At 42.4% G+C, this 27,552-nt stretch overlaps 1 protein-coding gene across 3 annotated transcripts in view; it reads left to right on the top strand.

Moving 5' to 3' along the window:
- Positions 1 to 27,552, top strand: part of LOC148413252 (disheveled-associated activator of morphogenesis 1-like) — a 132,518-nt gene that overhangs the window by 101,112 nt on the left and 3,854 nt on the right. For all 3 annotated transcript variants that reach the window (XM_088433462.1, XM_088433463.1, XM_088433460.1), the window contains 3 exons: positions 2,595 to 2,655; positions 4,184 to 4,318; positions 20,291 to 20,461. In XM_088433462.1, coding sequence (XP_088289588.1) covers positions 2,595 to 2,655; positions 4,184 to 4,318; positions 20,291 to 20,461 — 367 coding nt within the window. The remainder of the gene's footprint in view (positions 1 to 2,594; positions 2,656 to 4,183; positions 4,319 to 20,290; positions 20,462 to 27,552) is intronic.

The following is a 27,552-nucleotide window of genomic DNA, read 5'->3' as shown; positions in this document are numbered from 1 at the left end:
TTTGGGCACAACTACTTCTTTACCTTGACAGCTCAATAAAGAGTCCACATCACTGCAGACGCCGCACCAATCTACCTGTCAATCTCCCGTTCCATCCTACCCTCACTTGTGAACAAGACTCCCAAGATAACTTAAACTCCTCCACTTGGGACAGGACCTAATTTCTGACCTAGAGAAGGCACTCCACCCTTTTCCGACTGAGGACCATAGTCACAGATTTGGAGGTGCTGATCTTCATCCCAGCCACTCACATTCGGCTGCGAACCACTCAGGGGTCGGTGCACCGAGGTCCCCGTGCTTGGCCGCTGCCCAACTATGGCCCCTCCCACAGGTAGTGAGTCCAACGGGAAGGGGTACTGACATTATCCTTTCTGGCTGAGCAGGCCTAGCCATCAGGTGCTCGCCATTAAGCCCCACCTCCGGGCCTGGCTCCAGAGGATATTAAGTCTGATATTTGAATTCGTCATGAGGGGTATATAGTCCATTTTTAGTGAGGTCCCTTACCTAGAACCTGCTTGCCATGTATGACCAATAAAGACCATGTCACGGCGCGTGACACAGGCAAGCGAGAAGTGAACCCTGTAACACTCTTGAGAATGGCTTGGGTGGGACAAAATGGTTTACAAACAAAAAGAGCACACAATGCGTGAAGTAACACCAGAAATTTTTCAAAGTGCAACACAAAGGTGAAAAAGGTTCAAAAGTACAATAAAATGAAACAATGCAAAAAGGCATGTAACTCACTAGACTCGGGGGTGGAACCAGCAGGAGGATGTCGCCAAGAAATACAAAGTTCTAACATAAATATGTTATCAGAAAAAACAGCTAGGGCTGGATAGCAAAAGTAGCAACAGAAATTCTTAGGCAGTAACACCATGGTTCGAGGAAACGAGGAACAGGAAACTGGCATGGCCACTGAAGGCTTCATAATGCAATAATATGGTGACATGCTCCTGCCTCGGCCACACCTAAATAGTCCCCTGATTGCAATGCGCTTCAAGTGTGTGGCCAGTGGCTCCGCCCCCTCATCTGCAAGCAAGGACAGAAGATTAGGTACACGAGATGTGACAGATCATATTTAAATTGACTTCACAATAGGATAATCTATTCTTAACGTGAATTGTACAGACATCTCTCATTGAGTGTAGACCTCTGTCTAGGCTGTAGACTACTAACTAATGGAGTTTTGCTGACCAAAAATATGGTGAGTATTGTTGGGAGAAACAATTTACAGAAGTACTGATATGCAATTACGATACAGTATTGATCTTTTTGTGTCATGCAGTAATCTTATAAAAGATATAAAAATCCAAAACATATGAAACATTCTTTTAATTTTACTGACCATCAGGTGATGTTTTTTTCACTGACAACTGATTTGTCTGGGTCAAATAGAATTCACCAATTGTCAAAACATTGCTGTTATGTCTCAAAATGTTAATGTGAAACTGAAATGTGAAAATTGGTACATTTTGTCAGTGATGATTTATAGTTTAATCTGGGTTTTTATATCTGATTCTGTGTCAAATGCACAGAGTAAAATTATATATATATATATATATATATATATATATATATATATATATATATATATATATATATATATATATATATATATATATTATTAAAATTATATATTATTATATATTATATATCAATATTCATCTTTTGCAAGTTAGTCATGGCAAAGCCCATCCGGCCTTTAAAGTGACATGTAACACAGGTACTGTAAGTTTTGCAGAAATATCCAGTGAGTTGACCATTACAAACATTACATTAACATTACAGGCATTGAATCAACGTGTGTGCAATCATTTTCTTTTCTATTGTTGTACAAGCAACAAAAATAAGGTAGATTTGTAAGACACATGCAACTTAAAAACAAACTACTTTTAAGCATTTTGTAGTTAAAGCACAGCAAAACCCAACAAAAAGCTAAAATGAGTATCTTATAAAAACTGGATGCAAAGAAAATGACATATGGGAATTCTATGATAGAAGATGACAAAAACAAATCACAGAGCACTTTATTCAGAATGTGCAAACTTTATGTATTGGCAAGTAAACTATGTAAGATTTTATGATTAGGTGGCTTGGACTGCACTTGGAGGGAGCATGTTGGGGCAGCACAATGGCAAGTATACAGGATATGATTCCAAATCAAATGGCTTTTTGTTTGTTTTACCCTCCTCGAAGGTTCAGAATAATGGTTGTGTAGTTAAGCAGGCTAACTTTGGTTTGTTAATTACAATTAACAAACACACCAATTATACACACACTCCTTTGTTACAGATATAATATATACAGATATAATGATAATAATAATAATAATAATAATAATAATAATAATAATAATAATAATAATAATAATTCATCAAACCTATATAGAACTATTCAAAAGATGCTTTACACAAATCATATCAACAACAAACAATTACAGTCGGTGTGAGGTCCAGTGTGAGGTCCAGGATGAACTTTCACACTTTGGCTCAATGGCCAAACCAGCCAAACATACCGGCTTATGCATGAAACTGAATTTCAGTGATTAATCATGACACTTGCATTCTTTCGCTAATGTGAATCTTTCTTTTCAGTATGACAGAATTGGAGAAGGACATTAATTATCTACGATCTGGCCTCAAAAGTGTTGAAACTGTAAGATTTATTTTTTTTATCTCTGTCTTGTTCTGTTGGGTTTTGGTCGTGGGTTTATTAGGGCGGGTTCTGTTCTTTTCTGTTTACATAGTTCCTGCTTCAGCTCCTCTCGTGTCACCCCATGTTAGTTTTGATTTGGTCCACCTCTCTGTGTTTACCTGCCCTTCGTGTGTCCACCAATCCGCTTCCCCTGCCTATTGTTCCCTTCCCAGCTGCCATGTGTCTGTCTAATTAGTGTGTGTGTGTATTTAAGCCTAGTTTTTCGTTACAGCTAACTGTCGGATCATAGTTGCGTTTCACATGTCATATGTCAGTCTCGTCTCGTCCCTACAGTAGTCTCCCTGCCAACCTTCCCGTTAGTGTTTATTTTCTGTCTTGCCAGTTTGCCTGTGCCTTTTGTTGGAGTTTTTGCCATTCTGTTTTTCCCCGCTTTTGTTCCTGCTTGCCCCTTAATTTAATAAATATGGATCAGTCCACACATTCCCTGCCTCTGAGCCTTCCTGCATTTGGGTCCTCCACCACCGCTGGGAAGGAAAAAAAAGGCAGGGGAAGCGGATTGGTGGACACAAAGGGCAGGTAAACGCATTCAAGTGGACCAAATCAAAACTAATGCGGGGTGACCTGAGAGGAGCTGAAGCAGGAACTATGTACACAGAAAAGAACAGAACCCCCCAAAATAAACCCACAACCAAAACCCAACAGAACATGATATAACTAAGGACATAACGTCCGGCACAACTTGGCTGCATGCTTTGCTCAAATTCACACAGCCTGCAAATCTAGCCTTCAAATCTGACCTTTTTTTCTATTAATATGGGTCCTTATTGGCCTTGGGCCAAGACTGTAAGCTAGCACACATGCCTAGTAGCCTCCATTGTTCTGCTCTCCTACGCTCGTTAGCTTAATTCTAAATGCCAGTAGCATGGAATTTTTCTTTCAAGTAAAGTGTTTCCCCTGCCCGACAATGGCTGCTGATTAGCTGTTCACCAAGATTCACAATGTGTGAGACAGGCTGTCCATTTCCATTTCTTTTCTAAAGGTTAGGGTTAAGAGTCTAATTATATGAAGGCCAAAATTTATATGTGGCCCATGGCTTCTACATATGGAAGAACATTTAAAACTCTGGAGGACCCAGTCTGTAAATGGTCTTTCGGAGGACCCAGCCTACTCATTTGGACGACACTACAGAGTGAAGAATAAATTGTCACATTCACTTTTGGAAGCACCTGGTGCTAGGCTTAGTTTGAAAGGACTCACCATGGCCATCAGATATGTGTATACTTTGACAGAATGTGACAGGACCATATGCAAACTATCATTTTGATTTGTAGTTTTGTTCTTTTACTATTTTTAAGTTATCTGAACAGCACTTGCTGAACTAAATAGATATACATATAGGTTAAAAATATGTAATGCACCATTGTCCACCCCTCCATCCCCCTAAAATGAAGTAAACACTGATATGGTGAGCTCTATGTTTTCAGTGTGTATCAGAGTTTATATTGTATGTGTATGCTTTCACTTCCAGGAACTACAGTACCAGCAAAGTCAAACCTCTCCAGGCCCATCCGACAAATTTGTTCCTGTCATCAAGCAGTTCCTCACTGTGGCCTCCTTCAGTTTATCTGAAATTGAGGAGTCATTTGTTGAGGCAAAGGATCTGGTAACTAAGCACTTTTTTGTTCTTTTTGTAGGGATGTTGCCATTAAAAATTATTGAGAGTCTTAAAGTTGAAAGAATAATGATCAATTTCCTTGTAATTATCTTGAAATATACATTGTAAAACAGCTTGTCAAGAAACAAAGTTTGTAGAAAACCTGCATACAACAACATACGTGTCCATCAATATTACCATACAGACAGTAGGCTGATTACTTTGCTCCATATATACTGTACGTATGATTTAACAGCTACTGTATTCAACTTGCACAACACTGGTTCATTCAGTCAGTGGTCTTGAATAGCACCCTGTACAATAACTGCTGACAAGTATTAAATGGTAAATTGTGTGCACTTATATATAGTGCTTTCCCACCATATGGTGTTCAAGCGGTTTGCAAAGGCTTCCATTCACACGCACACATTAACACAATGTCTTGGTTATGAGCTGCAGGAACTCAGGTTTAGACTTAACCATCCTTCTAGTCTCTACAGTCACTTATCCTCACTAGGGTTGCTGGCTTTCTGGTGCCTATTCCAGCTGTCTACGGGTAGTAGGTGGGGGCCACTCTGAACTGGTTGCCAGCCAATTGCAGGGAACATGGGCAAACAACCATTCACGTGCTCAATCACGTCCAGGGGCAATTTAATGTGTCCAACACACCTACCACGCATGTTTTTGGAATGTGGGAGGAAGCCCGAGAGCTCGGCGAGAACCCATACAGACACAGGGAGAACATGCAAATTCCAGAGATAAAGACAGAAGCAAGCTGGAATTGAATTCAGGACTCTGAGCTGACATGCGGACATGCTAAGCACTCTTCCACCTTGCCACCCTAGACTTAACTGTGCATTTTGTTTTTTCCGGTTACTTCACTTCAAATGCTGTTTTAAGGCTACATCATATTTTCCAAGTAAAGCAATAACCTCCATTAAAATACAGTTTTCAAAACTATTGTCCTCCAAGATTAAGGCAGGCTCATTCTTTTTTTAATCTAGAGGTCAAATGTAATAGTGTTCAGTACTTAAAGTGTACCACCGACGCTTGGAAAGAAAAATAATATGGTTCAAAATGGCATCAAATCATATTCCGGTTTTATTAATGCTATCTCATGAGAGGTCACGGAAACAATCTGTCAAAGACACCACGAAGGCAACCACATTTGCTCCTTGGCCTCTGCAAGCGTAGCCGCGATGTTGTCATAGACGTAGATGTACTTTGGGTCGCCATTGGCTGTTGCAGACAGCACCTGTTCACGCTGGATTGAAGTCTATGATAACCTATAATGGTGAAATGCAAAGTGCTTGGGTGCCCTGATTGCGAAGAAAAAAAAAGTCACCCATTCATCCATCCATTATCTACCGTTTTATCCAAATTTGGGTGGCAGGGGCAGCAGCTTTAGAACGGAAGTCCAGACTTTCCTCTCCCTAGCCGGCTCTCTAGAGTGTCCAGGGTCGTCCTTGGGGTCTCCTCCCGGTGGGACATGCCCAGAACACCTCACCAGGGAGGCATTCAGAAGGAATCTTAACCAGATGCCAGACCCACCTCAGCTGGCTCCTTTCAATGTGAAGCAACAGCTTGAATCCAAGTCTCTACCGGATGACCGAGCTTCTCACCCAGTCTTTGCATGTGGAAGAAACACACTTCAGCTACTTGCACTACTTTTGTGTCCCTGAATCTATTATTACAGACTGTAAATTGATCACAGAAAAGTATCTGCATAACACAGGTGACAGTGAAAACTTTCTCGTTTGAAAGAAATTCAGTATTTTGCCAGGATAGTTTTCTTCTATCATGCTATGAATATGAAGACAATCTATAAGCAAAGCTACTGCGATGCAGAGGCTCAAATTTGATGCAGTGCTGACAAATTTTGAATTGAAAAAGGTTGAATACATGAAATAAGAAAAAAGTATGCTGCCAGACATATACTGTATCTGTGCATTATTGTGTCTGTGTGACGATCACTGGGGGCATTGCTAACATGATAACTTGATACATTCAAAATAAGAAGTTAGGTTTTGCTGTTTGCTGACAAATAAATATTTTGTGCGTAAATAATGCATAATTAATTGAAAAACTGAGACGAGATGATTAAAAAAAGACACAGCTCGCAATGCTCAAATAATGCTCAGTTAAACACCACATGATTTAACGATAACGACATGGAAGACGGAGGGGTGTTTGCTTGATCGATTAAACTTTTCATACAAGTCTGGCTCAAACCGCATTAAATCAGAGAACATTCAGCTTTGAACAGCAAAATAACAAGGCAATTAATTGTCTGGAATATGTTTCAACAAAAAAGGATGATCTTGTTAACTGTTGAACAACTTACCAATTAGAAAGCTAATTGGGACCTGTGGCATGCACTTGATCACGCCACTGATGTACATAAGTTTGAGCAATGGTTCGTGGGCAACATCCTGTATGTGACTCATGAATCTAGGGCTTATATAAGCCACAGCACCACTCCAAGGTAACACGTGATATTGTGCATTTGGCCCTTACACACGGCCCTTAATTATTAAGGTGGGCCTAACAATTTAAACAAAGAAACAAACCAAAATAAAGGCCAAACATGCTATGTTTCTTGAACTAAATATAATTTTTCCACAGCGCTATTTTAAGTCTCCTTTTACCCTGACAGGACCCTGGATAAGACCGGTCCTCTCCGGTCCCTTTATGTCCACATGTTTTCTCCGAAGTTAGTTGGTTCTCTGATGGCTCCATAGCCTGCTCCTGAAATACTCGTCTTTTAATGTGAAGCAGATTATCAAGCGGTTTTCACAAAATATATGCTCAACACAAAGGCAGCCAAAGCAGACCCTCTTTTTTTCTCAACACTTCCAATTTCTCAATTATGTGTCTTTTCCTTAAACCATTGACACTCTTCTAATTGATGATCCTGAGCACAATAGAGACACAATATTTTTTTGACATACACATAGTTTGATGTGACTCCCGTTAGCACCATAACATTACAGTAACAACGCAAGAATAAGGAATAGGCCCGGAGTGCATTCGCATCCTCAGGTTTTATTTTTGGCCATTCCAAGACCTTTTGCATATAGGCATTTGCTATTTTGTATTTTTGGTTACCAAAATGTTCCTTTAGAAGAGCCTTTGCCATAATGTAGCCATGTCCAGGATCCATGTGCTGGCAGCTACGCACCAAATCCTACGGTTGTACTCTTGTAAATTGCTCCAGGAAATATAAAGCATCAGCAATCTTGACTGATGTTGTTTCACCAAGGCAGCATTTGTTTCATTTTGCTTTTCCATAATGGTTATTAGATTTCCAGATTGATCTCTTTCATTAGTTGCTGACTCACCTTTCACATGCTGTGGTACTCCACGTTTACATTGTTGTTGTTCCTTGTAGTTGGAATGCATTAGTAGTTGCTCAGTGTTCCATTGTGCATATTCCTTTGGCCTTACAACTGGTGATCTGATTGGTGGCATTTTCAATTATATTAGGTTGTTTGATTGTATTGCTATTCCAGATTGAATTGATGTTCCAGGTTGAAATTGTTTTGCATTGGGATTCCCGATGGTGGCCTTTTCCCCTTTTTTTATTTCTCTCTCCGAATATGAATTACAGTGATCCCCCCTACTTCGCGGTTAATGGGGGGTGTCAACCCCCCGCAAAGTCTGAAACCCGCTGTTGGATCTTTCACATTTGTTTGTAGTTTTGATTGCGGGCCCAACTGAATAATAGCATATTGTTTACATACCTTTGTGAAAGATTCCTGTGCATTCGGGTATGAGCCGGGATAAACACACATGCACACGTTCATCGCGTCAACAACACTTCAAAGATTTATTATTACCAAATTGTCTAATGCAGTTTACAAGCCAATTGTCCAAAACAGAGATCTCTGGATCATTCCCGTGTCATGGTGAGAATGATGCCGGTTCCTCATCCGCCGCCCTCTTTTATATTAGCCGGTCCATATCATCATGTTGGGTTGTTTCCTGTCCTTTGCTGCCCCTTTTCGGTTGGAGGATTCCAATCCAGACGTTTCAGCAACTGTGTAGACGCTTTTGAACATACTCAAGTACACATTAGAACGTTCTTTTTTGCACCATTATATAACCCTGACTTTTATTGTTACATTCATCTGATTTTCTAACTCCTCCATCATACGGTACGATATTTCAGTATTTTATTGTTTGCGCCCGTAAGTGTGCGTGCGTGTGTGTGTGTGTGTGTGTCCCCAACGTCCCAGACCTGTGGACACCAATCACATCTGTGTGTTCGAGTTTGAGCATCGAACAATGCGTTCTGGAAGCCTTTACCCCCACTCCTATCTTTTATGGCACCCGACTCTTTTGTTATTGCCGCGAGTAAGTCCCTGACTGTCTAGTCCTCAATACGTATTATAATTTGTGCCCTATTGATACTTTGTGTCTTTGTTTTACTGATTGTATCACAAAGACAAATGATTGCATTAGGTGTTGACCTCCCAGGCTGGCTCTACAGAAAGTTGCTCTGAATTTTACTTGCCAATCAACCTATGTGAAACTACATTCCTTCACCGCGACATAGGGTATCAGTTCCTAGATTTCTATGTACGCCCCAATATAGCTGCAGTAACCATAAACAATCCTTTTTTTGTATTTTTTGCATGTTTTATTTCCTTTCTCCTATTATTTAACATTACATTATCCTTACTAACAGTATTGTATATTCATTAAATAACTAATATTACTTAGTTTGTTGAGAATTTGTTCTCAGGACTGGATATCTGCACCAAGATTCAGGTGAAAGAGTATGCAAGTCATCACGTTGAACTTCACATTTATTTTGGCTTATGTATGGTGTATCATGGAGTATCTGTTGAATAATAAATCAACAACAATGTTGAAGTCAGTCAACTAACATATAAACACTTGCCAAACTTTAATCTATGAGTTTACTGTATTTTTAGCCGACATTAGCGGATTAGCAACAACTAACAACGACTAACTATAAAGTGCAACCTCTACACAGATGAACACCTAAACAGAATAAACACTCATCGCTTACTAAACATAGGCAGTAGCGTGCGTTATCAATCTAAATGATAATAAACTATAAATATGGATTTACGTTGTCATTCCCTACGTCACCGTAATGAGCCGAATGACGCACAGAGAACGTAAAACAGGAAACGGAAATGCAACGCGACCGACAAATTAAAAGCGCACATTTCAAAATAAGATAACAATCGTCACAAACTCTAACGCTTGAAGAATTCTTAACATAGTTATTAACTAATATTATTTCGTTATTTGATGAACTCTATAATGTACTTTTTTGCTTTTTTCCATTTTTGCACATTTTTTAAATATTTTTTTTTACTTTGAAATATTTTTTATTTTTCCTGGAAAGTAGAAGGGATCACTGTAATTAGGGCGCGAGCAGCTACCCTGCGAGAGCCCTCTTGTTTTTCTCCGGATTATTATTATTATTAGGGCCCGAGCAGCTACCGCTGCAAGAGCCCTCTTGTTTTTCTCAGGATTATTAGGGCCCGAGCAGCTACCGCTGCGAGAGCCCTCTTGTTTTTCTCCGGATTATTATTATTATTAGGGCCCGAGCAGCTACCGCTGCGAGAGCCCTCTTGTTTTTCTCCGGATTATTATTATTATTAGGGCCCGAGCAGCTACCGCTGCAAGAGCTCTCTTGTTTTTCTCCGGATTATTAGGGCCCGAGCAGCTACCGCTGCGAGAGCCCTCTTGTTTTTCTCCGGATTATTATTATTAGGGCCCAAGCAGCTACCACTGCGAGAGCCCTCTTGTTTTTCTCCGGATTATTATTATTATTAGGGCCCGAGCAGCTACCGCTGCGAGAGCCCTCTTGTTTTTCTCCATATTATTATTGTTATTAGGGCCCGAGCAGCTACCGCTGCGAGAGCCCTCTTGTTTTTCTCCGGATTATTATTATTATTATTATTATTATTATTATTATTATTATTATTATTATTATTATTATTATTATTATTATTATTAGGGCCCGAGCAGCTACCGCTGCGAGAGCCCTCTTGTTTTTCTCTGGATTATTATTATTAGGGCCCGAGCAGCTACCGCTGTGAGAGCCCTCTTGTTTTTCTCTGGATTATTATTATTATTAGGGCCCGAGCAGCTACCGCTGCGAGAGCCCTCTTGTTTTTCTCCGTATTATTATTATTATTATTATTATTATTATTATTATTATTAGGGCCCGAGCAGCTACCGCTGCGAGAGCCCTCTTGTTTTTCTCCGGATTATTAGGGCCAGAGCAGCTACCGCTGCGAGAGCCCTCTTGTTTTTCTCCGGATTATTAGGGCCCGAGCAGCTACCGCTGCGAGAGCCCTCTTGTTTTTCTCCGGATTATTATTATTAGGGCCCGAGCAGCTACCGCTGCGAGAGCCCTCTTGTTTTTCTCCGGATTATTATTATTATCATTATAAGGGCCCGAGCAGCTACCGCTGCTAGAGCCCTCTTGTTTTTCTCCGGATTAATATTATTATTATTATTATTAGGGCCTGAGCAGCTACCGCTGCGAGAGCCCTCTTGTTTTTCTCCGGATTATTATTATTAGGGCCCGAGCAGCTACCGCTGCGAGAGCCCTCTTGTTTTTCTCCGGATTATTATTATTAGGGCCCGAGCAGCTACCGCTGCGAGAGCCCTCTTGTTTTTCTCCGGATTATTATTATTATTATTATTATTATTATTATTAGGGCCCGAGCAGCTACCGCTGCGAGAGCCCTCTTGTTTTTCTCCGGATTATTATTATTATTAGGGCCCGAGCAGCTACCGCTGCGAGAGCCCTCTTGTTTTTCTCCAGATTATTATTATTATTATTATTATTATTATTATTTACTGTGCAGCGCTTTTCCATTTTTGAGGGCCTAAACATGCACGAAAAGTCACCAAAATTTGCACATTTGTCGGGCCCAGTGAAAAATTGGATATTTTTGTGTTTCCCAAAACAATGCAAAAAAAATGGCTCTGCAGCGCCACCTAAGGTCGAAGAAGTGCACCTGGTCCCGGCCCGTTTGACCTAGAGCTACGAAAATTTTTAGGCATATGAAGGGCCTAGAGACCTACAAAAAAGTCAGCGTGAGCCATGTGCTCAGATGTACAGAAAAAGAGTTATGAATTTTTGAATGTGCATTTTTGGCCCATTTTTGCACGTTTGCAGATCCCAAACTGCTCCTTGTTTCTCCTAAACGCTTTACTCAATCGCCTTCAAATTTGCTGTGGTTCATATTCACACATAGGGGCACAAGTGGGCAAAATTTGGTGCAGATCCGCTGACATATATGATAGGGGCGTGGCTTCAAATTATGTGTTCAATTTTTCCTTCGCCAAGAGTGACATAAACCTTAATAACTTTGATGTACTAGCTCAGGCATGTCCAAACCCGGTCCTCGAGGGCCACCTATCCTGCATGTTTTTGGTGTTTCTGTCGTCCAATGCAGCTGATTCAAATGATCAGGTTTGTTGTCAGGCTTCCGCTGAGCTTGCTGATGAGCTGATCATTTGAATCAGGTGTGGTAGGAGGACAGAAACCTCCAAAACATGCCGGATAGGCGGCCCTCGAGGACTGGGTTTGGACACCAGATGTAAGCTAGTAACTAGCTCAAAAAAAAATCTAAAACTTCAAAGATACATGGAAACTTATGTCTTTAACACCTTTGAAAAAAGTTTTTTTAAATATCTGCTAGCGCCGCCTAGTGGTTGATTAAAATGTCATTTTTTACACTTTCATGTATTGTGCTCAGTCTGTTTGAGTAAAACAAGTGAAAATTGGTCAGAATATCATGAAGACATGGAATATTAAGGTTTTAAAATTTTACGACATTTCGATAATGGGCGTAGTCTGCACGCCACCTCAAAGTCAGATGACTCGCCAAAACGAAAAAAGTGGCTGTAATTGGCCCCAAAATGGCCTTATGAGTGGAAAATAGCCTCTCACTCCCGGCCCGTTTGACCTAGAGCTCCAAAAATTTGTAGCCTTATGTAGGACCTCGAGCCCTACAAAAAAGTCAGCGCGAGCCATATGCTCAGATGTACAGAAAGAGAGTTATGAATTTTTGAATATGCACTTTTGGCCCGTTTTTGCTCATTCGCAGGTCCCGAACTGCTCCTTTTTTCTCCCAAACGCTTGACTCGATCGACTTCAAATTTGATGTGATGTTTTATCTGACTGTGAGGCACAATTGTTCAAATTTTTGTGACGATCCGCCAACAAATATGTTGGGGGCGGGGCTTTATATTATGCCTTTGATGATTACTTTGCCACATTTGAAACAAACCTTTATAACTCAGCTTTACAAGCTTGGAAAAATCTGAAACTTCACAGACACATGGAAACTCAAGCCCTTAACACAAGTGTTTAAAAAAATCTTCAATTGCTTATAAGGCCATCTAGTGGCAAACAAAAATGTCAGTCTGATGTCTCGCCAAAACGAACAAAAATGCTGTGTTTGGTCCCAGATGGTCTTATCTTTTCTAAACTTCATATATTTGATGGGTTTCCAATGCGGAATACACCTATCAATGTATTTTTTGTTATAGTGCGAGCGCCACCTAGTGGCAGCAAAAAATATAGCATTTTTTCAACGTTTTTATGTGTTTAGCTGAGCCCTTTGAAGTAATATCGCTGAAATTAAGTCTGAAAAGCCTCTAGACAGCCCTGCTGACCTCCACCAAATTTTACGAAGTTTTGATAATGGGCGTGGCCTCTACGACCATTTTCATTCCAAAGCTTTATCTGTCCAGTAAAATTTGCTGTAATTTGACCCAGATGATCTGATCTTCTGGCATGAATCATTATCCAAATGAGTGGCACACATAGTCCAAATATCGTGAAGATCTCTTGACATAAAAGATGGGGGCGGAGCTTCAAATTATGTTTAATACTTCCTTCGCCAAGAGTGACAAAAATCTTAATAACTCAGCTATGACAGCTTCAAACCATCTGAAACTTTCCTGGGCCTTTAAAAGTAATGCAATAATACAGCTTTGTGATAAACTTTCAAATCATTTACAGCGCCACCCAGTGGCGGACAAAAATCTCATTTTTTATACTTTTATGTACTGTGAAATGTCTGTTTGACTAAATGAACCCAAAAATGGTCAGAAAAGCTATGACACATTGGAACATTAAGGTTCTCAACTTTTATGACTTCAATAAAGGGCGTGGCCTCTATGCCAACTCAAAATCCGATGTCTCGCGAAAACGGTAAAAGTTGCTGTAATTGGACCTAGACGATCTGATATTTTTAAAACTTCATATATGGGATGGGAGTCCAATGTGAAACACACCTACAAGCCTATTTTTTATCATAGTACGGGCGCCACCTAGTGGCAGCAAAAAATATAGCAAATCCTTAATGTTTTTATGTACTCTGCTGAGCCCCTTGAAGTGATAACCCTTAAATGTTTTCTGAAAAGCCAGTGGCCATGCCTTATGCCCTCCACAAATCAGTACAATGTTTCGACAGTGGGTGTGGCCTATATGGCATTGAAAGTCACAAAATTGGAACAATAAAAGCTGCAGTAACTCCACCCACATTGTCCCACCTTGTCTAAATTTTACATATTTGGTAATAGACCTGCACTGAAGTGATCTACAACTATTTTTTCATCATTCATAGTCCTTGTTCATACCCCGACCTGTTCATACACCAACGTGCACAGGTCTGCGAGGGCCCTTTATAGCTGCTTGCAGCTCTAGTTGCATTTGAATTTGAGTCCTTTGAAGATGCAGAAGAGGGACTGGTACTTCTGGAGCACAGCACAGCCAGCCTTGCCTCATTTGTAGCCAATTCTGCATCCACAGCAAAATGTTCTCTTTTTCTCCTCAACCTTTGTTCCTCCTCCTCCAATGCATGTTGTTTTTCATTGCTGCTGCACGGGCAAGTAATGCAACTCTATCTGCCTCTGCAACCAATTTAGCAGAAGCTGTACTTGACTTCCAACTTTTAGCACTCCTTGAATGTCTACTGGCAATGTTTGAAACACTATTGTTGAGATTAATACCATCATCAATGAAATGACCAGCACTTTCATTTGCAATACCACAAATGTGCTTTGAATTAATTTCAAATGCGCACTTGCCATCATTCAGATTGTTTGAAACCCACATTTTTGCTTCTGAAATGCACATACTGTTTGGTATTATTTTAGCTTTAAACCACGTTTCCTGGTTTTCTCTTTCATCGGGTGGCATGAACCCCAACAGATTATCATGTACATTCTTTGCATCGTTACACACTTGAAGTAGTTCAATAAGAGCATTTTCTAACTGTACAACATCCCTTAAATTGGCTGCTGTATTCAATTTGGATTTTCTGTCCATTTGAAACCTATCACATTTTTCTGCAATCGCATTAGCGGTTAGTTTCACCACCTGTTTCTCAGTCTGTGACTCAAATATACGTGTGACGTCACCACTAACGGCGGAACACATGGCCAGTTCTCGGCAACGCTTGTCGCCACGCTACTCTGACTCATGATTACAGTAGTCAGTGAGTGTATGCAGTGCAGTCAACAAAAGTTATCAGCACACACAACAAAGTCAGTGCAAGCAAATCAAACACCCAACGATGAAAGTCTTTGTCATTGTCTTCGGCAATCATGGATTTACGCCACACACACACACGCACACACACACACACACACACACACACACACACACCTCCCCAAATTATTTTAAGTGCGTATAAAATAAATGGCCATATTATACATACTCTTCTGTCCTTATAGTGGGCGCCTTGCGGGCAAGTACCGCTTAGTGCCACAGCTTCACAGCCAATCTTCGGTAGAGTGCTCCAAACCTCCAAACAGCAACACCAGCTTCCCTCGTTGGTCATCACGTCACCTCTGCCAGACTCAAACACATCAACGCTGACGCAGTTCCAACGATCCAACGGTCCAACTGGAAGCGGTTTTGACTAGTGTAAGAGCCACCATCCAATACGGTGCTCTCGAGCATTGAATATGTGGATGGACCTGGCTGATGTGCCTTTCCTATTCCACGTTTAGTGTACACCGACAAATGACCCTTTTACAGCTGCACTGTGTGAGTTTATTTATTTGCACCAGATTTTAATGTCATCGGCATCTATGTATAAGAAAACAAATATGATTTGTTTGTTTGTCTTGACAGTGAATACTGTCAAGACAAACAAATTTCTAACACCGTGTTGCACCTTTACCATACCTGCGGTCAAAACCATTTGCACTTCCGGGTCAATCCTCCCTAACCCTACTCATGAGTCTAGGGCTTATAGAAGCCACAGCACCACCCCAAGGTAACACGTGACATTGTGCATTTGGCCCTTACACATACATTATATACAGTATAGACAGGATGATTGATTTGAATTTGTAACAAAGTATAAACAAATATACAGTAGAGTTATTAGAATATATAAATATATGATGAGCCAGTATACAGGTGTTCCATAAGTTTGCTGTCAGTATAATAGAATATATGATTGCTATAAGCAGTATACAGGTGTGCTATTAGTACATAAATAAACAAATATTATATATATTGACAATATACAAGATATGTTATTTCGGCAGGGGCATAGTGTTCAGGAGGGGAACAGCTGTTGGGAAGAAGCTGTTCCTGTACCTGCTGGTTCTAGTCTGCTGGCTCCTGAAGCACCTCCTGGAGGGGAGGAGTTGGAAGAGTCTATGGTTGAATGTGAGGGGTCCTTTAGGGTGCTCCGAGCCCTGCATAGGCATTGCTTCCACTGGAAATCCTCAATGGCAGCTAGCGGGGTCCCTGTGATACTTTGGGCAGTTTTCACTACCCTTTGTTGCGCTGCGCGCTTGGCAACAGAGCAGCTCCCATACCATCCTGTGATACAGTTGGTTAGGATGCTTTCAATCGAACACCGGTAGAAGTTGTTCAGTATGTCGGCAGACAGATGGTTCTTTTCGTGTTCAAGTGTCCTTAGGAAGAAGAGCCGTTGGTGAGCCTTCTTGATCAAGCTGGAGGTGTTAGTAGTCCAGGTGAGATTCTTGGCGATGCGAATGCCTAGGAACTTAAAGCCGGAGACACGTTCAACTGCTATGCCATTGATGTGGATGGGTGTGTGTGTGGCATTTTTCTTCTTCCTGAAGTCCACAAAGAGCTCCTTTGTTGTGCTGGTGTTGAGGAGTAGATTGTTGTCAGCGCACCGTGCAGCTAGGTGCTGAACCTCCGCTCTGTAGTCTGACTCATCGCTGTTGGTGATAAGTCCGATCACTGTGGTGTCATCTACAAACTTGACAATGGAGTTGGATCCATTCATAGGCTTGCAGTCATGAGTGAAGAGGGAGTAGAGGAATGGGCCTCAGCATGCAACCCTGTGGCACGCCGGTGTTCAGTGTGATGGTGGTGGGGAGGTTGTGGCCAGACTTGACATGCTGGGGGCTGTTGGTCAGAAAGTCCATAATCCAGTTACAGAGCGGGGGTACTAATTCTGAGATCCCCAAGTTTGGTGATTAACTTATAGGGGACAACAGTGTTGAATGCTGAACTGAAATCAACAAACAGCATCCGTGCATATTTATTCTTATTGTCGAAGTGGGAGAGTATCGAGAACAGTGCTGTTGATACGGCATCCTCTGTGCTCCTATTGCTTTTGGTAGGCAAATTAATGTGGGTCCAGTGTGGGGGGCAGACCTGCTTTTGAGGTGTGTCAGGCCCAGCCGTTCAAAGCACTTTGTCAGGTTCACCAAATAGACATTTATAATAATTAGGCAATAAAGAAAGAAAAGGCACTCAGTTTATATTTTTCTCGAGAGAGAGAGGAGTGTAGGGTTTATTTGGTCACTGCACATTCGTTCTCTAACGATACTTCTAACACCCCCCATTTTATATGATACAGAGGCATCTGATTACATGTAAAATTGGCACACAGCATACTTGTTTATATGGTACTATTTAACAAGAATCCTTTATCAATCTTCACATTCTCTGGTAGTGCGTGTGAGCCCAGAGGTCCTGACGTCACCTCCCAGGGGCTCTGCCGCTGATGTCTCCTTATCAGCTGTTCGCACTCCGCAGTCGAATCGTCCTCTTGTAGCCACAGCCAAGCTGAAAACACTCTCTTATGCTCCAAATATGTACTATCATGGCAAATGTATAATAACTACTAATAATGATTCCTACACACTTTATAACAATGGGTGTCAATGCTACAGGGCGGTAGTCATTTAGGCATGATGGAGAGGAGTGTTTTGGTACTGGTACTATGTAGGTGGATTTGAAGCATGTTGGTACAACTGCCTGGGCCAGGGACAGGTTGAAGATGTCAGTGAAGACACCAGCGAGCTGCACAGCACACGCTCTGAGCACACGTCCAGGAATGCCATCAGGGCCAGCAGCCTTGCGTGGCTTCTGCTCAGTGCATTTTCAACATCTGTGGGCATGAGTGTGATGGTTTGTTGGTGAACAGTGTATTCCATTTTTGCAGCCTTTTCCAGTTTGTCTTGGTCAAAATGAGCATAGAAGTCATTTAGCTTATCAAGGAAGGATGCATCGCATCGGTTGTTTTCTGGAGCTCTGGGATGAGCTGTAGATCATCGATAAAACAGATGGAACTTTGTAATCCGATCTCAAAAAGCTCTTGTCGTCAGTAAGATAAAAGAGCAAAGCTGTTCTGTACAAACAGACCCGAAACGAGTAGATATAATACTGTGAGCTTGCAAAAACTGATCAGACGCTGGGCCTCGCGATGTGCACACGCCGCCATCTTGCAGCCTTGTATGTACAAAGTTGAGAGGAAATGTAAAGAAATATGTAAAGAAATAGGAGAACCTACGGTACAACATCAGTGTCTAGCACATTATCATTATCCATTCATCCATCCATCTATCCGTCTTTTCTAGCCACTCGTCTTCACAAGGGTTGCTGGCTAGCTGGTAGGGATGGGATAATACAGGTAACTCACGTTACTCAAGTTTTCTTGCATGTCATGGAACCGCTGATATGCTATTGGTCTATTAAGGTCACAGTCACCGTCTCAGTCACGGTCTCAGTCATGGAGATGCCGATATGCTATTGGTCGATTAAGGTCACAGTCACGGTCTCAATCACGGAGATGCAGATATGCTATTGGCCGGCATCACGTCAATCACAGAAATGCCGATATGCTATTGGCTTCATCTAGCTTGATGGCACGAGCTGGTCGGTGTGTTGTGAAGACTTTGCAAACTTTATCTGTTAGACATGGCTTCTAAAATTGCAAGTGGCGGTAAAGGAAGAAGTAAGAGGATGATGACAATAGAAACCAAGCAGGAGATAATTAAAAAAATAAGAAGGAGGCGCACACATAGTTAACCTTGCTAGTGAGTATAGCCGGTACAATTCTCAAGAACAAGGAAGCTATGAAAGCAAGCAAGTCTTCTAAGGGCAAGACTTTCCTTGTCAGGGGACAGACCTCGGTCAACAACAAAATGGAGAGGCTTCTTCTATTATGGATTCAAGAGAAGGAAATCGCCGGTGATATGTTCTCGTTTAAGAAAAGTTCTCGTTTAAGAAAAAAATAAAATAAATTCTGCAGGTTGTCTCTGCTCCCCTCCGCCTCTACCCACCACCAGCTCAAGTCACGTAGCCCCAAAGGTAAATGTAATTTTTCCTTTGTATATTTATGTTATTAAATTTAACTGTACAGTAGATTGTTACTAATTTTTAATGTGTATATAGTCGTAATGTTTTTACCTAAGGTTTTTGCCCGCGTTGCACGCATTCACTAATTAACATAGGTTTGGATTGCCCGTCATACGACCAATTCGAACATAGCCTCTGAACGGATTAAGTTCGTAACATGGAGGCCCACTGTATGCTTAAATGCATTTATTCAAAGACAAAATGCATTTATCCAATGCCAAACATGATAAAATGCATATATTCAATCCAAAAACTGCCAAAAAGTGCAACTCACTGCCTCCTGGTCTTGTAAACTCTGTGCAGATTAAAGTGCATGAACATTATAAAACAACACTGTACGGCTGGCTACATTGACTGTGTTAACATGTAAAGTGTGTGAACATTAGTTAACATGTAAGGTGCGGGAACATTAGTTAACTTCTAAACTGGACAGTGGACACATCAAGGCACATTCTTCTTGAGGAACAATAACTTAACAGCATGCTCAGATGTAAGTGCACACCTCTGAGCAGAGACATATTGCATATAGCATAGCATGCATATACTGCGGGGATGACTTTGTCCGTGAAGTGTCGACAACTGGCGATCTCGTACCGTGGCTCCGGTGTTACCATCATTCTGTGAAAGCCTTCGTTCTTCGTGCTTTGAAAGCAGTAGTGATTGTCGCCTCACTTGGTTTGCCCTTACTATCATCGTAGTAGTTCACCTTGATAGCGAACGAGGTGCATTTGCAAGTTTGTCGCACTACTGTTATATTTAATTTTAGTAAAGCACATCTTGCATGTTGCATACTCTTTGTCCAGTGCCTTCCTGTCGTCAGTTTCCCGAAACCCGAAGTGCTTCCACACTTTGGCGTGGAAACTTGCGGCCGAGTCTTTAATTCTTTTCTTCGTGCTTTCCACCATTCTACTTGATTTGTTTTTGAACTTCTTCTGTTATTTGTTTCCGGCGCTGCTTCCGCCTACTTCCCCCCCATTTACTTGATTAGCGCCCCCTCAAAATGAATAGGAGACATTGGGTAGTGACGGTGACACGGACAACTTGTAAATTAATGATGTTGAAATAAAATATCGATATTGGCTGTCAGTGTATTGATTATGTATTGCCACAAAGAACACAACAATATATCGCAATATCGATTTTTCCCCCGCCCCTACTAGCTGGTGCCTATACCAGCCATTCATCGAGCCGTCCAGTCACAATGCCACTCCATAGAAGACAACGATTTCACAAATATTTTGCCATTGACTGATACCATCACAAATTTTCACAATGTTTATTTATAATAAAATGTTTTAATTTACATCACAAATGACGTTTTATGGTTACAGATTGGCAAAGCACTGCAACACTTTGGAGAAGACTCGTCCAAAATTCAGCCTGATGAATTCTTTGGGATTTTCGATACTTTCCTCTCATCTTTCTCAGAAGCCAAACAGGCTAATGAGGACATGGCCAGGCGCAAGGAGGAAGAAGAAAAACGGGCACTTCTGGAAGCCAAGGTTTGAGAACATTTTTGTTGCACTGCCAGAGCTGTGTTTTACCAGATATAAAACGTTGCATAGTGCTGTAATGCATTACATTGCACTATACACCGTACATGAACTGATTATAAATGATACATTCTGGTAGGGCTGCACAATTAATTGAATTTTAATTGTGATGCCGATATTGGGTGCCACGATTAATTAAGCTGATCCTCGGTGATATTAACATTTAAAAAGTCAAGCCCTTTTTTTGATTACAGGTCAAATCAAGCACATAGTCATTCTACCACCAGGGAACAATGTTTCCCACATGTTTGCATGACAAAAGCATCTGCTTTATGCGTTTGAGTTTCTCACCCGATTCCTAATATATACCGGGCCATCTGTCAATAGAGGCCCATTTTGAAAATTCCAATTGGCAAAAAAAAAGAATAAATTTGGTTTGAAATGGCCGAAAATTATATTTTGACTGCTAATTCGATAAAATGTAAATGTAAATGTGCTTTATTTACATAGCGCTTTACAACCACCTAGAGCTCGGCCAAAGTGCTACACAGTAAAACATACAGAATAATACATACAATTTAAGACACAGAATACGCAATATATATATATATTTTTAAATCGAATAAAAGATTTTAAAAAGAGAGTCACCACACTACTGAATATTGACAGCCGTCCTGAATAAATGGGTTTTCAGTCTTGATCTGAAGAGACCCAGGTCCAACAAAGTGCGCAAATTAAGAGGGAGTTTATTCCCAAGTCTGGGAGCAGCCACCAAGAAGACACGGTCACCCCAGTGCTTGTACTTGGACCTGGGCACTTCCAACACCAGTTGGTTGGATGACCTCAAAGCCCTGACATGTTCCCGCAGTTAAAAGCTCAGAAAAATACGGTGGGGAAAGGCCATTAAGAGCTTTAAAAACAAACAATAAAAGTTTCAACTCAACTTAAAAATGAACAGGAAGCCAATGGAGGGAATAAAGGACTGGGGTGATGTGCTCTCTTCTTTTGGTATTTGTTAGCAGATGGGCAGCGGCATTCTGGACCAGTTAAACTTGTCTTAACCACATTGTTAACTTGCCTATCAAATTTAAAAGCACTATCAGAAATCACACCCAGATTTCTAACAGAAGAATTAAAAGAGGAAGACAAGGGGCCAAAGCCAGTCATTGCAGAGTCCCCGAACATAATGAACTCTGTTTTGTCATCATTTACATGTTGAAATTTTTGAGCCAACCAACTGCTTGATGTCAGCAATACATGCAAGCAGGGAACTTTGTGCATCAACACTATCAAGTTTCAGTGGCAGGTATATTTGAAGGTCATCTGCATAACAATGAAAAGAAATGTTGTGTCTTGCTCTAATTGAACCAAGCGGTAACATGTTTAAAGAAAACAGCATAGGGCCAAGAATAGAACCTTGTGGGACCCCGCATGAGAGAGCAGCACTGCAGGAGCAGAAGTCATCAATCCAAACAGAGCAGGTTCTATCAGACAGATATGATCTAAACCACTCAAGTGCTGAGCCGCAAAAGCCAACATAATGGTTGAGGCGAGACAGGAGGACTGTGTAGTCCACCGTGTCAAAGGCAGCAGAGAGATCTAGTAGTACTAAGACAACAGGACACTCGGCATCAACAGAACAATATCATTATGCACTTTTAGCAGGGCCGACTCAGTACTGTTACGGGATCTAAACCCTTACTGATTTTTTTCAAAAATAGAGTTGTCTTCCAGAAAGGACCTTAACTGAACAAAGACAACCTTCTCTAACACCTTAGAGAGAAAAGGTAAATGTGAGACAGGTCTAAAATTTGCTAAAACCGAGGGATCCAAATTATGTTTTTTAAAAGGGGCTTAACCACAGCATGTTTAAAAGCAGCTGGAACAGATATTAGACTAAGACAGGTGTTTACAAATACTAAAAGTACAGGCCCAACAGTATTGAAAGCACTCTTTAGTATTTTAGCAGGAATAACATCCAGAGGACAGTTGGTAGGTTTCAATGATTGCACAATAACAGCCAGTGAGGAGAAAGAAACCAGTACAAAGTGCTCGAATATAGCAGAGTGAGCTGGGGCAACAGGCAAATCCTTGATGGAATATCTGTTGGTAGCCTGTCTGACCAAGTTAACTTTGTCAACAAAAAAGCAAAGAAAGTTTTCACATGTGGCAGATGAGACATCAGATGAGACATCAGATGAGACATCAGTTACAGTAGAGGTAGGTGGGGTTAAATAAATAATTAATTGCATTAAAGAACACCCTGGGACAATGGTTGCTTCTGGAAATAATGTTAGAGAAAAACTGTCTCCCTCACAGTCCTCTGAAAATCCGCAAAAGAGTCTCTAAGTATCTCCAGAGATACGTGTCGTTTGTCCTTTTTCCATCTCCGTTCTGCTTGCCTGTAGCGCTGCCTAGCCACACAGGTGGTATCATTTACCCATGGATCTGCTCTTGGCTTGGCCGATTTTTGCTTAAATGGGGCAACAGAGTCCAAAATCTCTGAACAGGTAGTGTGGAAGGCGGACAGAATGTTATCCGGACAAAGGGGGGAGACAAGGCCATTTAAGGCACAATACTGAGAGGCTCTGAATGCAGCAGAAAATTCATCAACTCAAAATCAAAGTTAAGTTTATCGTCAATTTCTTCACATGTGCTTAACATACAAAGGAATCGAAAATTCGTTTCTCACTATCCTCTGCGTTTTACATGTACAATAAAAAAGTGCAGGTAAGCAAGACGAGACAATCCTAAAAACTAGATTCTTATCTTTAGTAATGTAATGTGCAGTATGTTAGAGCTACTTTGCCTAGTGTTGTTAAACTAATAATTAAAACTAAATACGAAAAACCAAGTATGTCAAGAGAACCCCAAGACAAGACATAAGTAGCAGCATATGGCAAGACAATCCAACAGTAAGAGACAAAGCAAGACAACTCTGACTGTGGTTGTCCCAGTTGTGTGTATTTGAGGTAGTTGTTATAGTTCTAGGTGTCTAAGTGTAATCATTAATGCAATAGAAGTATAATTATAAAATAAATATGGCAGCAGCAAGTCTGTGCAAATTTTGCAAGTGCATGAGCAAAGTTTGAGTTTTTTTTTTTTGGGGGGGGGGGTCCAATAACCTAAACTTCGTCTGCCAGCTAGGTGTTTCTTCTGGCTGGGGCTGAGTGTGGGAGAGAGGAGGGGAGAGAGAGAGAGTTCAGCAGTTTCACGGCTGGGAAGGGGGGAGAGTTCAGCAGTCTCACGGCCTGGTGGATGAAGCTGTTCCTGAGTCGAGTGGTGCGGGAGCAGAGGCTCCTGTACCTCTTTCCGGAGGGCAGGAGGCTAAACAGACTATGTGCAGAGTGCTTTGTATCGGTGACAATCGTGATGGCTTTGCGGCTGAGGTGGGTGGTGTACAGGTGGTGAGGATGCTTTCGATGGTTCCTCTGTAGAATGTGGTCATGATGGGTGGCACGGCACTTGCCCGCTTCAGTTTGCGCAGGAAGTTTAGACGCCACTGTGCTTTCTTGGCCAGAGATGCAGTGTTGGTGGTCCAGGAGAGGTCATCACAGATGTGCACCCCCCAGGTACTTGGTACTGCTCACCCTCTCCACTGCAGCACCATCGATGGTCAGTGGAGGTGTTGGGTGTGGCCTCTCTGGAAGCTGACGACCATCTCTTTGGTCTTGCTGATGTTTAGCAGGAGGTTGTTGTCTTTGCACCATCTGGTCAGAAGCGCCACTTCTTTCCTGCAGTGGGTCTCGTCGTCGTTGGAGATGAGGCCCACCAGTGTTGTGTCGTCAGCAAACTTCGTGAGGTGGTTGGAGCTGTGGGTTGCTGTGCAGTTGTGTGTCAATAGGGTGAAGAGGAGGGGGCTGAGCACACAGCCTTGTGGGGCCCCCGTGCTCAGGGTGATCCTGCCTGAGATGTTGTTGCCAACACGCACCACCTGAGGCCTCTGGCTGAGGAAATCCAGCAGCCAGTTGCAGTGTGAGGTGCTGAGGCCCAGTTTGTCCAGTTTGCAGGTGTGTTGTTGTGGTATTATGGTGTTGAACGCTGAGCTGAAGTCTATGAACAGCATTCTCACATATGAGTCTTTCTTGTCCAGGTGGGTGAGTACCGGGTGGAGGGCAGAGCAGATTACGTCGTCTGTGGATCACTTTGCCCTATTGGCAAACTGATATGGGTCCAGGCTGGGGGGCAGGATGGATTTTATATGTGATTTGACTAGTTGTTCAAAGCACTTTATGACGATGGGTGTCAGTGCCACCAGACGATAGTCGTTGAAGCAGGATAGGGAGGATTTTTTTGGCACAGGTATGATGGTGGCAGCTTTGAAGCCTGATGGCACAATGGGCATCTCAGGGAGGTGTTAAAGATGTCTGTAAAAACATCTTTCAGCTCCTCTGCACAGTCTTTCAGCACCCTGCCAGGGATGTTGTCTGGACCTGCTGCTTTCTGGGTGTTGATGGCGGAGAGTGTCCTCCTCACACTGGCCGCAGACAGGCACAGCGGCTGGTTGTGCGAAGGTGGTGGTGTTTTCTGTGGGCGGGTGGTGTTCTGTTCCTCAAACCGTGCAAAGAAACTGTTTAGGTTGTTGAGCAGAGTGATGTCGCTCTCACAGCTTTGTGGTGCAGGGTTGTAGTTTGTGATAGCCTGAATGCCTTGCCATAGGCTGTGTGCATTCTTGCTGTCTTTGAAGTTAGAAGTTATCTTGTTTGTGTATTCTTGTTTGGCTTTCCTGATGCCACAGGACAGTTTGGCTCTCGCTCTTCTCAGGGCTGATTTATCCTCAGCTTTGAAGGCCTTGTCTCTGGCCCTCAACAGCCTGTGGACGTCTCCTGTTAACCATAGCTTCTGGTTGGCTTGTGTGGTGATCCTCTTGATGTGGGTCACGTCGTCCATGCATTTGGTGATGTAGGAGGTCACTGTGTCTGTGTACTCCTCAATATCTGTGATGCCATTGTAGGTGGCTGCTTCCTTTAAAATGTCCCAGTCTGTTGACTCAAAGCAGTCCTATAGGGCTGAGGTCTCCTCCTGTGGCCACAACCTTACTTCTTTCAGTGCAGGTTTGATGACTTTCATTCTTGGTCTGTAAGCAGGCATTAGCATAATAGTGAGGTGGTCAGAGGCACCAATGTGGGGGAGGGGGGTGGCTTTGTACCCTCCTTTGTGCTGAGTGTAAACACAGTCCAAAATGTTATGTCCTTTAATCCAAGGTGGATTTGTTGAGTAAACATGGGGAGAGCAGTTTTGAGAGCAGCATGGTTGAAATCCCCAGCGAGGATGATGAAGCCGTCTGGTTGTGCTGTTTGTTGCTCACTGATAGCCTGGTACAGTTCGTTCAGCGCCGCACTTCTGTTGCTGTTGTTAGTTGGGGGGATATAGGTAGCGACCAGCAGGATTGAACTTATCTCCCTTGGCAAGTAGAAGGGGCGACACTTCATGATCATAAATTCCGCCAGAGGTGAGCAGTGTTTGCATACTACAGTGGCATCCCGGCACCACGCTTCGCAGATGTAAACACACACGCCGCCACCGTGCGACTTCCCCCCCTCTGCGAGCGCCCTGTCGGATCTGTAGCATGTTAGCTGCTCTAGTTGTTTAGCGGAGTCCGGAATGTTACTATTTAGCCATGTTTCAGTGAAAACTAACACACAACAGTCACTCACTTTTCGGTTTGCTGATCTCAGAAGTCGGATATCGTACATTTTGTTGTCCGGTGAACGAACGTTCGCCAAAAGGATAGATGGTATGGCCGGGCGAGTTGGGTTAGCCTCTAGCCTAGCTGGGATACCTCCGCGCTTGCCCCGCTTCCTCATCCTGGCGCACCGCTTCCCGCGCCTCCTTTCCGGGGGAGGGGTAGCATGCAAGTCCAGTGAATTAGCAGGCTGCCGTAGCAGCCCCAGTTCCCTTAGCGAGGTCTCCAGGTCCGTGTTTAAAACTTGGCAAATTTTGCCTCTCCGGATTTGTAAGAAGACCCATCGACTGTACACGTATTGTGGCGTAAACTGAGCGGAAAAACTTTCAGACAAAACACTTGTTTGACGAACAAACCAATGCATTGTCAGAAGAGCGAGTGGCCGCTGCATCTACATGCGCCGCCATCTTGGGGAAAAAAAAATTCTGGAGGAAGTGATGTTGTGACTGACTAGATGTAACCAGGGACTTACTAACTGATGAGGGGGCTTGAAATTCAAAAATAATGGGGAAATGATCTGAGATGACAGTCTCAGAGATCTCACAAATGGAAATTGAGAGCCCAGCAGAAATAATGAGGTCCAGGGTATGCCCAAGATGATGCGTAGGTTTATCCACCAATTGGAATAAATTAAAAGACACTAAAAGTCTTTTAAAATCCGTGGCAAACTGGTCTAAAGGACAACAGACATGAACATTAAAATCTCCACATATCAGGAGTTTATCATTTTTTGGGAGAAAGTCTGCCAAAAACTCAGAAAACTCCTGAATAAAGTCCATGTCATTGTTTGGGAGGGCGATAAACAACAGCGCATAACACAGGACTTGCAAACTCCAACACGAATAAATGTAGCTCAAAAGAGGAATAGGTGTCTGGGGGAAGAAGCCGACATCTAAAACTGTCTTTGAAAACAGCAGCGACCCCACCTCCCCGCCCGGCAAGACGAGGGGAGCTGAAGTAGGAACAGCTGGGTTGGAGGAGCTCTGCTATGGCGCTGTTTTCACCTGGTTTCAGCCAGGTTTCCATCAATAAAAGAAAATCCAAGGAAGAAGAAATAAAAAAGTCGTTCAAGATAAGGTCTTGTTCGCCACGGACATAATGTTTAACAGAGCCATGTGAATTAAACACCGGTCAGCTTGTTGGGAAGTACGGACGATTGGGCAGAGATTCTGCGGCACACATCCCCGTCTGCAGATCCTCGTGGGCCAGTGACAGGGGAACGGATACCCGGCCTCTGGAGCAGTCAGTAGCAGCCATCGATAGCAGCAGTCCCTGTAGCCTTGCATGCTTCAGCTGGCGCTCACTTCGGAGCGCACAAACGGTGGACGGTGAGGGTTAAGTCTGGAAGAAGCCAAGTAAGCTCTCAGACGACACACTACACCATCTCTCTTTCCTCGTTTTCTGCGTCGGTCAT

The sequence above is a fragment of the Hippichthys cyanospilos genome, chromosome 14 (assembly GCF_059441005.1).
Source record: "Hippichthys cyanospilos isolate Australia breed blue-spotted pipefish chromosome 14, RoL_Hcya_1.0, whole genome shotgun sequence".
Classification (NCBI taxonomy): Eukaryota; Metazoa; Chordata; class Actinopteri; order Syngnathiformes; family Syngnathidae; genus Hippichthys; species Hippichthys cyanospilos.
Note: the sequence above shows the minus strand (reverse complement) of the source record. Positions and strands in the feature narration are given on the sequence as shown.